General features: G+C 53.5%; 1 protein-coding gene and 1 non-coding gene across 2 annotated transcripts; both read right to left on the bottom strand.

The window, feature by feature from the left end:
- Window positions 1–3,687: 3,687 nt before the first annotated feature.
- On the bottom strand, window positions 3,688–3,772 carry TRNAR-UCG (transfer RNA arginine (anticodon UCG)). The gene has a single exon. It is a non-coding gene; the product is annotated as a tRNA-Arg (tRNA).
- A 6,172-nt stretch (window positions 3,773–9,944) lies between these two features.
- On the bottom strand, window positions 9,945–13,317 carry ZNF511 (zinc finger protein 511; the record flags this gene model as incomplete). Its single annotated transcript, XM_077762927.1, has 5 exons — window positions 9,945–10,358; window positions 11,138–11,287; window positions 12,287–12,411; window positions 12,594–12,795; window positions 13,211–13,317. Coding segments are annotated over 5 exons (663 nt in total), but the record flags the coding sequence as incomplete, so codon positions are not given.
- Window positions 13,318–13,319: the final 2 nt, after the last annotated feature.

The following is a 13,319-nucleotide window of genomic DNA, read 5'->3' as shown; positions in this document are numbered from 1 at the left end:
TTTATTTACTTTTGAGAGAAAGAGAGACATAGAGGCATGAGCCGGGGGCGGGGGGCGGGGGGGGGGGGTGGCCCTGCCTGACACACAGGCTTCCACAGCATGCCCAGTGCTGGGGTGGGAGAGGAGTGCGCACAGACAGGGCTGAGCCCAGGCCTCAGGGGGGCAGCACGAGTCAGCCAGGCCAGGCTGCCGACGTCCGGCTTCACCAACCTGCCAGACTTTGTAACATTATTGATATCACGGGTTTGTTTCCAGACGTCTTTTTTTTTTTTTAATGTTTTATTTATTTCTAGGAGAGAGAGAGAGAGAGAGACAGCGTGAGCAGGGGAGGGTCAGAGAGAGAGGGAGTCACAGACTGAAGCAGGCTCCAGGCTCCGAGCTGGCAGTCAGCACAGGGCCCGACGCGGGGCTCGAACCCACGAACCGCGAGATCATGACCTAAGCAAAAGTCGGACGCTTAACCCACTAAGCCACCCAGGCGCCCCTCCAGACGTCTTTTAAATATATGTGCGACACAATTGGCTCTTGCTCAAGCAAACACGTGGCTGTCACAGGGCTGTCCACACGGGCAGTCGAGGCTGCATCTTCAGGACGCCAGGTAGCGAGGGAGTGACCAGTGGAGGCAGGTGAACTTGAGAAGACCACCCCCCGCAGGCAGGACCTGTTGGCCAGGAGTCACGGCACCTACGGCCCCTCCCAGCAAGGTCTGGTTCTCCTAAAACAGCAGGAAGGGCTCAGGCCGCCTGGGAGGCCCTCCCAGTGACTTGAACCCATGTTCTGTGACGCTCGGCTGAAGGGAAGACGGGGAGAAAGGAAGACCCCTCCCTGCAGCTAGTGAACGAGGCCCAGGGGAAACGGAAGCCTGGGCGCCAGGCCCCGGGAGCAGGCTCCACTGCAACCAGAGGCTGGCCTGCCCCTCCGTGTTCTCAGGAGGCCGATAGGTGTGGGCTACTGATGGGCTACGGCCGCGGGGTCCCCTGGGCATCAGCCTAATGGACACCATCTGTCCCACAGGCCTGAGTCCTGGGGACCAAGACAAACAGGAGCGAACTCAGGGAATACGAGAGAGGCATCCGGCAGCCCTGATGCAGAGCAAGGGCTCCAGGAGCCTCCCTGGGAAGTTCAAGTGGGAGCCGTGTGCCCAAGCTATGGCCTCTAACTGAGAAGCATGCCGGCCGAGATGCACAGACCAGACTGTTCCTGCCTCACCTCCCTCGGCACCTGCCCTGGCCGCACCCCCCACCCCTCGCTGATACAGCAGACAAGAACCAGCCGCTGGCAAATGACTCCAGGACCCAGGGGTTTCTGCTCCACCAGCCAGCCAAGCCGGCCCAACAGGTACAGACCCCCGCATAAAGGCTGGTGGGCTCCCAGGCCTGGGAAGAGCTGCCGTGCACCCCAGCACACAAGCCCACCCCGCATCCCAGCATCCTTCCTGGGTCCATGAAGGGAAAGAGGCTGGCTCTCACCAGGAAGTCGGTGAGCATCCCTGACTACAGTCAGCTGTTCTGAGTGGTCTGAGAGGGTAATAGAGCAAGGCCAGGGTCTGATGCCTGCCCTGGAGCCTGAGTCCAGCGTGAGTGGTGGGGGAAGCGGCCTGGGGGAGGCACAGCTCAGGGCTGAGAGGCTGCAGGGAGAAGAGCAGCAGGGGACAGGGTGGGCAGGAGCACATCCTGTGCAGGGAAGGGGGGGGAGGGGGGCAGGGATTTGGGACTGGCCTGAGGGAAACTTCATTCTTTCAGCTAGCAAGAGGCTTCTGTCTCCTGGGCTGGGGGGCAGCACTTGTGCAGAAGCTTCTGGAGGAGCTGCTGTCGGAAGGCTCAGGAAATTCCGAGGGGCTGCGAGTTGAGGGCCCTGGGCCCCACCCAGCACTGCCTGCTGGCCTGGTCCTGGGTGGATACGCTGGTGACAAGTGGCCACTGGCCTTCCAACACCTGTCTGAGGTCTCACTCACGTCCTGCCGGAAGGCGTCCCTGTGCTCTGTACCAGTCCCTGGACAGTGTTACCTGACCTTCCAGAGCCCCTGAAGACTGACCCCCAACCTAAACCCCAGGGCAGGAAAACCCCTTGTGCAGCCTGGGGCTGGGGGCCTGGGGGATGCAGCCTGGGGGTGGGGGTGCAGCCTGAGGCTGGGGTGTAGCCTGGGGCTAGGGGTCCAGCCTGGGACTGGGGGATGCAGCCTGAGGGTGCAGCCTGAAGCTGGGGGGTGCAGCCTGGGGCTGGGGCCCTGGGGGGATGCAGCCTGGGGGTGCAGCCTGAAGCTGGGGGTGCAGGGCTGGGGCTAAAGTTCCAAAGGGTTGTTCTTCTCTAGAACCCTTTCCTGGCCCCTCAAGGTCCAGGGTCAAGTCCATTCCTCCCAGGGCCGCATTCCAGGTGTTTGTTCACTGATGAATGAATGAGTGAATGAAGTGCTTTCACACCACACACTGTGCACTTGCTCATCTGTTCGAGGTGGAGAACAGGCTTCCCAGGACCATTTGTGCAAACAGCGGGTGCTGTCCCCGCACTCCCTCCCCTCACCCCGTCCCAGCGGGCAGAGCCCACCCCCTCCAGGTCCCATCCAGGGCGACTGAGGCGGGGGTCTTGGTGGCATTACCCGCTGACTGGCTGCTTAGCGAATCCTACGAGGGTCACCCGGTAGCCCCGGGTCCCCCGCAGAGGCAGCGGGGACCCTGCCCCCACTCGCGGGCGGAGGCGCGAGGGGCGGGTTTTAATAGAGTGGAAAGGGGCTGGACNGGCAGCAGCGACACGCTCCGCGCCCGCTCCCCGGTGACGTCTCAAAGGGCCTTTGAGGGGAGCCCCTGGCAGGAGGGGTCACCTGCAGAGCGGCTCTATAGAGCCTTTGAAAGCGCGGCAGCTGCCGGGGGCGGCAGGCGGGCACCTAGAGGGACGAAGAATGGGGGAGCGGCCCCTTCCGTGAGAGGCCACTTGGAAACAGCAGGCATGTGCCAAGCCCGCACACCGGAAAGAAAAGTGCTCTTCATCGGGACTCCGTGTTTGAAGGGGACCCTTTCTCAGCCGCAGCGCCCTCGTGTGCATGACAAAGGGGACTCGGGCGGGCCTGGAGGCCGACAGTCGCCGCCGGGTCAGAGCGCTCAAGGGTGGCCGGTGCATCCATCCAGGGAGCTGGGCCCTGGTGCCCAGCCGCACCCCGGCGCCCTCTGGTCCCCACTGCAGGACGCTCCTGCAGGGAAGTGGGGGGTGGGCGCCCATCCTTCCCTGGGAAATGGTGAAAGAGGCCTGTTCTGGAACCAGGAAGGAGGACTTGAGGCAGGGGAGCCCCCGTGGCCACAGCATCCCTGAAGCAGAGAGCCTGGTTTCCCTTCACCACGCAGAGACTGCCTGCCGGAGCGGGGGCCAGGCAGCAGCCGGGGCCAGACTTGCCCAGCGCCCCCTGCCCCCCAGCCTCCAGGGCTGTGGAAGAAGGTAGGCAGGCAGATCCACTGCTGGAAATGTTGGCCAGCTGCTCAGTCTTAAATGGTCTTTAAACCAGGATTAAATTAGATACTAGATTGTCAATTACCCTCTATTTTAGATTGTTTTCAAACTTAACAATTCTTTTTTTTAATTTTTAATGTTTTATTTCTTTCTGAGAGAGAGAGAGAGGCGGCGTGAGCAGGGGAGGGTCACAGAGAAAGGGAGACAAAGAATCTGAAGCAGGTTCCAGGCTCTGAGCTGTCAGCACAGAGCCCGACGCGGGGCTCGAACCCACGAACCGTGAGATCATGACCTGAGCCGAAGTCAGACGCTCAACCGACTGAGCCACCCAGGCGCCCCCCATTCTTGACTTTTAAAGAAAATATTTTTAATGCCACCACAAGCGTGAGACGTGTGGTGGGTGTTTTGAAATCTCTTCCAGGTGACCACGGTTCCGTTCTGCAGCTAGTTAGTCCGAAGTTTTATCCTCAATGAATGTTGTCTTTTGTCAGATGCTTTTGTGCACATACGGAAATGAGGATATGATTTTCCTTTCAGGCTGTTAATGTGGTTTATCATAGTAACAGATTCTCCAGGGTTGAGACAAGTGTGAACTCCTAGAATAAACCTGTGGAGGGGGGAGCTTTTGACACATTAAATTTAAAAAATCATAAAGATAATAAATGACACATTGCCCACGTAACTGTTAAAAACTTCTGTACAACAAAATACTGTAACATGAGGTCCACAGCAAATCGGGAGAAACATAGCTAATCGGGTGATCGGCTTGGGGAGAGACGGCAGGGTGATGTGCGAGCCCAGCGCCCGTCCTATCCTCTGGGGCGCCTGCCTGCCTGCCCGCTACCCACCCCATCTGCCCACTCCACCTCCCCCCCACCGCCTGCTGCCTGCCTACCCTCTGCCCGCTGCCCACTCCTGCCCGCCCCACCTGCCTGCCCGCTGTGGTCCAAATGGACCACCTCTTTGGGGCGCCTGGGTGGCTTAGTCGGTTAAGCATCCGACTTTCGCTTAGGTCATGATCTCGCGGTTCGTGGGTTCGAGCCCCGCGTCGGGCTCTGTGCTGACTGCCAGCTCGGAGCCTGGAGCCTGTTTCAGAGTCTGTGACTCCCTCTCTCTCTGACCCTCCCCTGCTCACACTGTCTCTCTCTCTCTCCTAGAAATAAATAAAACATAAAAAAAAAACAAAAACAAATGGACCACCTCAAGCAGAGGCTGCCCACCGTCTCCAGGGTGGGTGCCGCTCCCTCCCACTCGCCCACGGCTCGGTGCCCTTCCCCCGTAAGCACTCACTACGCTGCTCCAAGAGCCTGATCTCGGTTCTGTCTTTCAGACGCCCGACGCCCAGAAGGAAAGCCGTTTGCCTTCTGCTCCTGCCGTGCGGCCGGGCACGAGTTTGGTTGGGTGCAGCCTCTCATCACTTGCTGCGCTCATGGAAGTGTGGGGGGCCGCCCTCGACACGTGATGGCCCGGAGCTCTGGTCCCTGAGGCTGGTGCTGCCCACCACACCTGCCTTGGCTTTCCCTTCCTCCTTTTCAGTTTACTTGCAGAAGAGGCAAGGGCGTGAGCACAGTTAGCACCATCGTGCCCCCGGCTCCTGGTTTCGGCAGCCATCAGCCCAGAGCCAGCCTGGTCTCTCAGCGCCAAGCAGCCCTCCCTCCCAGATCATTCTGAAGCAAAACCCAGACATCATGTTATTTCCTTCACACATATTTCAGGATGTGCTTTTTAAAGACGATTTAGGAAAACACAGCCAGTGTGAGCATCGCAGGAGCGCTGAAGCATGTCGCGCACCCAGCAGCATCCGGGTTTCCCAGATTGTCTCGCGATTTGTGTGCTCTGTTATTTATTTGTGAGCTTTTAATTTTTACACTTAAGTCTCTACACCCAACACGGGACTTGAACTCACAACCAGAGATCAAGAGTCGTAGGCTCTTCTGCCTGAGCCCTCCAGGTGGCTGTTTGTTCTCTTAAACAGCTTTATGGAGAGAGAACCACACTCCACACGGTTCACCCATTTAGTGTAGGATTCGGCGCTTCTCAGCAGATTCACAGACACGTGCAGCCATCGCCACAGGCAACTTCTGAGAGTTTCCATCGCCTCAGAAAGAAACCCCGTATTTTTCAGCTCTCATTCCCCTATTTCCCCATAATCCCGTGTGTGTGTGTGTGTGTGTGTGTCCTACGTTCACTCAGCATCAAGTTTTCAAGGTTCATCCACGTTGTAGCCATTGTTAGTGATTCATTCCTTCTGGCCAATTAGTATTGCATTTTATGAACACGTTGCATTTTGTTTACGCATTTGTCAGCAGAAGGATGTCTGAGTTGTTTCCACCTTTCAGCTGTAATGAACGATGCTGCTGTAACATCCACGTGCGAGTTTTTGTGTGGACGCGTATTTTCACTTCTTAGGTGTATACTTTCTTTTGCATGTGGATGACCAGTTATCCCGTACCATTTGTTGAAAAGACTACTCTTTCCCCACCAGTTGACCACAAATATATGGGTTAATTTCTGGATTCTCAATTCTATCCCAATTATCTTTATGTTTATCTTTCTGCCAGTACCACAGTGTCCTGATTATTGTTGCTTTGTAGTAAGTTTTGAAACAAGTAAGTGTGGCTCCTCCTATTTGGTTCTTCAAGATGGTTTTGGTTATTCTGGGTCCCTTGAAATTACATACGAATTTTAGAATCAAGTTTGTCAATTTCTACAAGTCCACTGGGATTCTGACAGAAATCACACTGAATCTGCAGATTAGGGAATATTGCCATTTTAACAGTGTTAAGTTTTCCAATCATGAACTAGAGATGGTTTTTTTTTTTCAGTTACTTAGATCTTTAATTTCTTTGAGCAATGCTCTATAGATTTCAGAGTATAAGTTTTACTTTTTTTTTGGTGAAACTTATTCCTAAGTATGTTATCTCTTTTGATGCTATTGCAAATGAAATCGTTTTATTTCTACTTTTGAATTGTTCATTGCAAGTGTAGAAAAATATAATTGACTTTGTATATTGATATTTTTCCTTAGAAGATTTTTTTCATAATGTTTATTTATTTTCAAGAGACAGACAGAACACGAGTGGGGGAGGAGCAGAGAGGGAGGGAGACACCGAATCGAAACAGGATCCAGGGTATGAGCTGTCAGCATAGAGCCCAATGTGGGGCTTGATCTCACAAACTAAACCACGAGATCGTGACCTGAGCTGAAGTTGGACGCTTGGCCAGCTGAGCCACCCAGGTGCCCTGTATATTGATCTTTTGTCCTGCAACCTTGCTGAGCTCACTTGTTTTTAATCATTTTTTTTTTTCAGTGGGTTCCTAGGACGTTCTATATACAAGATCATGTTGTCAGTGAATAGAAATAATTTTACTTCTAGAAAGCCTGGGTGGCTCAGTCAGTTGAGCATCCGACTCTTCATTTAGGTTCAGGTCATGATCCCTACCCAGGTGGTGGGATTGAGCCCTGTGTTGGGCTCCATGCTGAGCATGGAGCCTGCTTAAGGTTGTCTCTCTCTCCCTCTGCCCTTCCTCTTTCTCTCGCTCTGAATAAATAATTTCACTTCTTCCTTTCAAATCTGGATTTTTTTCCCTTTTCTTGCCTCACTGCCTGGCCAGAACATCCCGCACAATGTTGGATAGAAGTGGCTCAGAAGTCCTTGTCTTATTTCTGAAGGCATCCAGCTTTCACATTAAGTATGATGTGAGTTTTGGGCACATCTTTTCATAGATGCCCGTTATCAGGTCGAAGAAGTTCCCTATTATCATCAATTTTTTTAAGTCTTTCTATCATGAAAAGGTGCTGGTTTTTGTCAAATGATTTTTCTGCATCAGTTGAGATGATCATATGATTTTTGCTTTTTATTGTGTTGATATGAGGTATTACACTCATTGATTTTCTGATGCTAAAAGAACCTAGCATTCCTGGGATGCATCCCGCATAGTTGTGGTGTATAATCCTTTTATATGTTGTTGACTTGATTTGTTAATGTTTGTTGGGATTTTTGCATCCATGTTCCCAAGAGTTATTGAACTATGCTTTTCTTTTCTTTTTTTTAAAATGTTTATTTATTTTTGAGAGAGAGATACAAAGCACATGCAGGAAGGGGCAGAGAAAGAGGGAGATCTAGAATCTGAAGCCGGCTCCACACTCTGAACTATCAGCACAGAGCCTGATGTGGAACTCGGACTCACGAACCCTGAGATCATGCCCTGAGCTGAAGTTTGTCGCTCTACTGACTGAGCCACCCAGGCGCCCCTGCACTATGCTTTTCTTTTCTTGTGTGTCCTTGTCTGGTTCTAATGCCAGAGTAAAACTAGACTTGCAAAAGGGAGTCAGGAAGTGTTCCCTCCTAAGCTACTCTTTGTAAGAGTTTTTGAAAAATTGGTGTTAATTGTCCTTATTAAATAATTGCTGGAACAGTGAAACTATCTGGTCCTGAACTTTTCTACTTTGTCTAAATGGGTAGTTTGTTGCTGTTTATTGTTTAATCTTTTTACCTGTTACAGGCCTATTCGGATTGTCTATTGCTTCTTGAGTCAGTTTAGTGTCTGTGTCTCTCCAGGGATGTACCCGTTTCTCTGCATTATCTAACTTGTGGCATGCAACTGTTCCTAACATCCCTCCCTGGCCCTTCTGTCTCCATGAGATATGGAGTAATGCCCCACTCCCTTCTGATTGCTGGACGTGGGATTCCCGACAGCCTTCTTCTCTGAGCACTGGGAAGGCGCCACCCTCCGGCCTTCCGGCCTCCGCCGCTCCTGATGGGAGCCCACCGCCTAATGTTCCTGAAGTGCCCTTGTAAGTAAGCGGCCGTTTCCGTCTTGTTGCTTTCAAGGTTCTTCCTCGTCTTGCACTTTTCAGCATTTTTATTACATGTCCAGACTCTCTCTGCGTTTATCTTACTTAGAGTTCATTGAGATTCTTAGATGTGTGGGTAATTTGTTTTTTAAGTGGGTTTGGGAAGGTCGTTAGCCATGATTTCGTCAGTTTTTGCTCCTTTCTCCCTTCTGGTGCCCCCCTCACACGTGTATTGCTCTTAACGGTGCCCACATTTCCCTGAGGCTCTCTTCATGTTTCTTCATTATTTTCTCCCTGTTTTTCGGCTTACATGATCCCCATCACTCTATCTTCATGTTCATTTATTCTTTCTTCTGCTAGTGAGGTGCCTGGGTGGCTCAGTCGGTTGAGTGTCTGACTTTAGCTCAGGTCATGATCTTGCAGTTCTTGGGTTCGAGCCCTGTGTCGAGCTCTCTGCTGACAGAGCAGAGCCTGCTTCGGATCTTCTGTCTGCCACCTCCCTGGCCCCTCCCCGCTCACCTCTCTCAACAATAAACTTCAAAATAAAAAAAGATTGAGCTTTGTACTTTTCAACTCCAGGATTTCCACTTGGTTCTTTTAAAGATAATTTCTATCTCATTGTTGATAGTCTCTATTTGATAAGACATCATCCTCATCCACTTCATGATTCTTTAGCCAGTTTCCTTTAGTTCTGTGAACTGACTTATAGTGGCTATTTTGAAGTCTTTTCTGATAAAGCTGACACCCTACCCTGCTCATAAGCAGTCTCTGTTGCTTGCTTTTTCAGACATGTGGGTTTTAGATTCCTCTTTCTTTGCCTGCCCCATCATTTTTTTGTGGGAAATTGAACAGCTTAGATAATACATCATAGCAACTTTGGGTACTAGTCCCCATTCTCTGAGGCCTATTATTATTTGCTTGTTTATGTGTTTAAAGAATGGCTGGATTATTTTAGTGAAGACCTTTCTTTCCATATCCCCACCGCCACAGCATTGAGCCCCTGGTGTGTCCCTAAGGACTGCGCAGCTTCGGGGAGCCCACAGCACCCCCCACCCAGGCACCAGCCCCACTTGCATTTGCTGATTTGACCTGGGAGTTTATCCCAGGCTATGAGGCCCTCTCCCTCAGGAGGACCCTCCAACTCTTCGTCTGGTTGGTGGGTCCCCACTCTGCCAGGCCTAGCCCCCCCGCCGAGGGCCCCGATTTCATCAGGACGGAGCCGATCCTGCTGTTTCTCCCCGGCGTCCCTTTTCCTGCAGCTGCGTGGCGTTCACCTGGGACACAGCCACACACTGGTGCCGTGTCCCCCCAGGAAGATGCCAGCCAGGCCCTGGCGCAAGGGCGAGCCTCTGCCGCGACACCCGCCCCTCTGCCCACCACTGTCCTTCCTCGGGGAGGCTGGCCCTGGCCGCGGGGTTCCCTCCGTGCCCAACGCCCCCTGCGGCACAGGGGCCCCTCTGCCTGTCATCCCCCCCAACCCCCCCGCCCCCATCAGCTCTGAGCTGATCGCCGATGGGGAAGGACAGCCCCGGAGCCTCTCGCTGAGCTGTGAATGTCCGCGACTCAGGTGCTGCATCCTCACCTCCCAGGGGCGCTGTGGCTTCATAAATCTTTCTGGAAACCGAGCCCTGCAGATACATTCCCCACAGACAGCTGCTGCCCATTTCCCTACTCAGTTCGACCACGCAGAAGTCACGGCTGGAGACAGTTATGGCAAATAGTTATGTATTTATACAGCACATCCTCAGGGCGGCCCCTGCAGAGGGAGGAGGCACAGCGGGCCCCCATTCCAGTCACCAGAGCATATGTTGGGGCCATTTCCAGAATCCGTGGGTCTGTCAGTGCTTCTGCTGTCACACAGCCGTTCGCCGACATGGAGCTGGGCCGACACGGAGCTGGGTTGACACAGAGGGTGGCACAGGCCTGGGTCTGAGGGCGGCCACACCAGAAGGCGAGAGAAAGCGTATCACTGACGCCCTGTGCTGCGGAAGGCCACTGCCCGCTCAGGGTCAGCTTGGAGTCCATGGCTCTCTGTCCACGTTGTCACTGGTTTTCCTTTCTTTTCTTGGTGCTTTTAAATCCTCGCGATGCACCTTGACCAAAACAGATGGTAGAAGGTACTCTGGAAAAGAAAAAGATCTTCGTACTAAACCCTCGTGTTTTTTCCCAACAAAAGCCCAACTCCTAAAACGGCGTCATGAGTTTGTTGGAACAAACTGAGGAACATCTGGAGCACGGGCTCTCCCTTCCCCAGGTGCCCCAGGTCCCCAGGGCAGCTCCCTCCCTACACCTGGCTGGCTGCCTCAGACCTGCTTCCCGAGGGACACCCTCCCAGCCACCAGTGCACACTCGCCTGGGACACTGGGCCAAGAGGGCCCTTCCCGCCCCGAGCTCCAGGCCCAGGCTGCCCGCCATCCGGAAGGAACCTGACCGCGACAGCATCCGGGGCCACCTGCAGCCAAAGGCTGGGCGGCTGCACAACGGCAGCTGGGGGTAAGAGTCTACCTTCTTGTCAGTTTGCAGTCGTTAATTTTTTTCTTTCTGTCCCATATTCTTCCCAAAATTAGACTTGAAATCCAGTTTAGCCCAAGAAGAGTGCAATTAGTACTAGAAAGACAGACTAGTGGATTCTAACTTCAGCAACGACAACCAACGGTTTTTCCACCCCAGCTTAGGCCACGAAGCAAAGAGGAGGTGGTGCCTTGGCTTCCCGTGCCTCAGGGCTTCCGAAACAGCACGCGCAAGAGAGAACAGGAACAGCCGGGCTCTCAACTCCTGCTGAGCCAACACTCGGCCCTGCGTCCCCTTCGCTCAGGGCGACTACTGCCCAGGGCCCAGCCCAGCACTGTCCTCACAAAGCCCACACTCAGAACCTGCTTCAGAAAGACACCAGGGACTGACCTGTGGCTGGAGGTCCGTCGCTCGCCCACGGGCTCTGGGAGGGAGGCCACGTGTTCAGAGCAGACTTCCATGGCGTCCCCTCCTGACTGCTCCCCGTCATGCCCCGGAGCTTCTGCTGACGCCTGTACGGCAGCCGCAGGTGTGGCGGGGCTGTGGAGACAGAGAGGGTGAGTGGTGGCTCCTGTGGCCCTGTCTTCTCCCACAGACAAACTGACCACAAAAGCACTACTTTTTCTCCCAGAAATATTTTTTAACTATTTTGGCAAAGTGTACTTTCCAGATTACTGGGACAGACATGATTACAACAAAATCCTAAACGAATGGTCACATAATGGATGCCACTTTGTAAATTTAATGACAATTACACTTTAATTTTTGAAATCAATATTTTTGTAGTGCCACATGGTAAACGCCTCCCAAGGGCACCAAGTGTCTTTCCACAACTATGAGAAGTTTGCTAACGTTAACCAAGCAGTACTGAGAGCCTCCTCCCCAATCCCTACTCAATCCAGAGCCGCAGGACTTCTCTCCTTGAAATGATCCCTCCGAGACCCTTGCACTCGGAGCCTCGCGACTCTCCCGTGTCACAGTGGGCTCTCGGAATCAGGGTACTTTAGAGAGCAAAGTCCTGCTGAGGACTGCTAGCCTCGTAAAACTTCAATGCGATTCTCAGGACGTCCTGACAGATCTCTTTAGGAATCAGTTGAAAAAAACAAAGAAAAACAATACAAGCTTTAGAATTACTCCTGATGCATTTCCCCTGGCTGCTCTGAACAGTGGTGTTTTAACAAAATGGCTTTACTGTCCAAGTTACCAACCAGACGAAGAATTGGAGGGTCCTCCTGAGGGAGAGGGCCTCACAGCCTGGGATAAACTCCCAGGTCAAATCAGCAAATGCAAGTGGGGCTGGCGCCCCCAGGGGGCGATGCAGGCACAGCAGAGAAACCTGTAACATTCCTAGATGCCCCAGGGCAGACACCAAGGTGAAATCCCAGTCACGCCCAGCAGGGCTGGCAAAACCATGCTCTACCAGTCTAACCCCTCCTGAGAACCCCCAGCCCGCAGCACCCTTAAAGTCCGCAACTCAGAATGGTTTTCTAAATTCAGGGGCCCCATCCCACAGCTCAACATGTGTACCACCTTGCGTACCCTCTGCTTTTCTTTGGTTTATCAAATCGGAAGTCCGCAGGGTAGAGGTGACATCTCACCAGGTGATCTTTCCTGTCTTTGCTGGTCTTGAACTTTTCTGCACAGCCTTCCACCAGGCACTGATACTGAAACAGCAATGATGTCACCTCCATCCTGACCCCCAGAATCCCCCCACACCTTGCCCCTGACCCTGAGAGCTGGGAGCAGTGCGCTGACTCCCCAGCTCCCCCAGCTTTGGTACCCACTAGGCAAACCGCTAAGGGACCAGCCCCCCCGCCGCCCCAAGGAACATGGACGCATCACCCACCATGTCCTGCCTTTCGGACAGGACCTGGAACAGGGAGTCATGCCACTCCAGGATGTGGATGTCCAGCAGGTGCACCGAGGGGAAGGCCCGTCTGCAGAAGGAGCAGACGTTTCTGTGCAGAGTGTGGTAGTGGTGCTCGTAGTCCTCCAGGCTGTCGAACACCTGGCAGCAGCCTGCCACCTGACAGGTGAACTCAGGCACCCTGGCAAAGGAAACCACCTCGTGGGAACGCCATCGTGCTGATGACAGACCGCCTGAGGCTTCCGTTCGACGCCTTTAAGTAGCCTGATAAACAATAAAGCTTCGATGTCTCTTTCAAAATATCAAATTCTTTTTTTTTTTAATGTTTTATTTATTTCTAGGAGAGAGAGAGAGACAGCGTGGGCAGGGGAGGGTCAGAGAGAGAGGGAGTGACAGACTGAAACAGGCTCCAGGCTCCGAGCTGGCAGTCAGCACAGAGCCCGACGCGGGGCCCGAACCCACGAACCGCGAGATCATGACCTAAGCGAAAGTCGGACGCTTAACCGAATAGAATAGAATAGAACCGAGCCAGAATAGAAGGGCACGGACTGAGGTCGGGCAGAGGGTAGGGCGCCCAAGAGTGGGCAGGCTCCTACCTGGGCCTCTCGGGCGCCTCCGTCACCTGCGTGAGCACGTCCCGAAGGTAGAGGTGTCGAAGCACGTCCCCATCCTGCAGGAGACGCACATCAGGGGCGGGGCCGGTCG

This window comes from Crocuta crocuta, unplaced genomic scaffold, assembly GCF_008692635.1.
Source record: "Crocuta crocuta isolate KB4526 unplaced genomic scaffold, BGI_CrCroc_1.0 scaffold466, whole genome shotgun sequence".
Lineage (NCBI taxonomy): Eukaryota > Metazoa > Chordata > Mammalia > Carnivora > Hyaenidae > Crocuta > Crocuta crocuta.
This window is presented reverse-complemented; position numbering and strand designations above follow the sequence as displayed.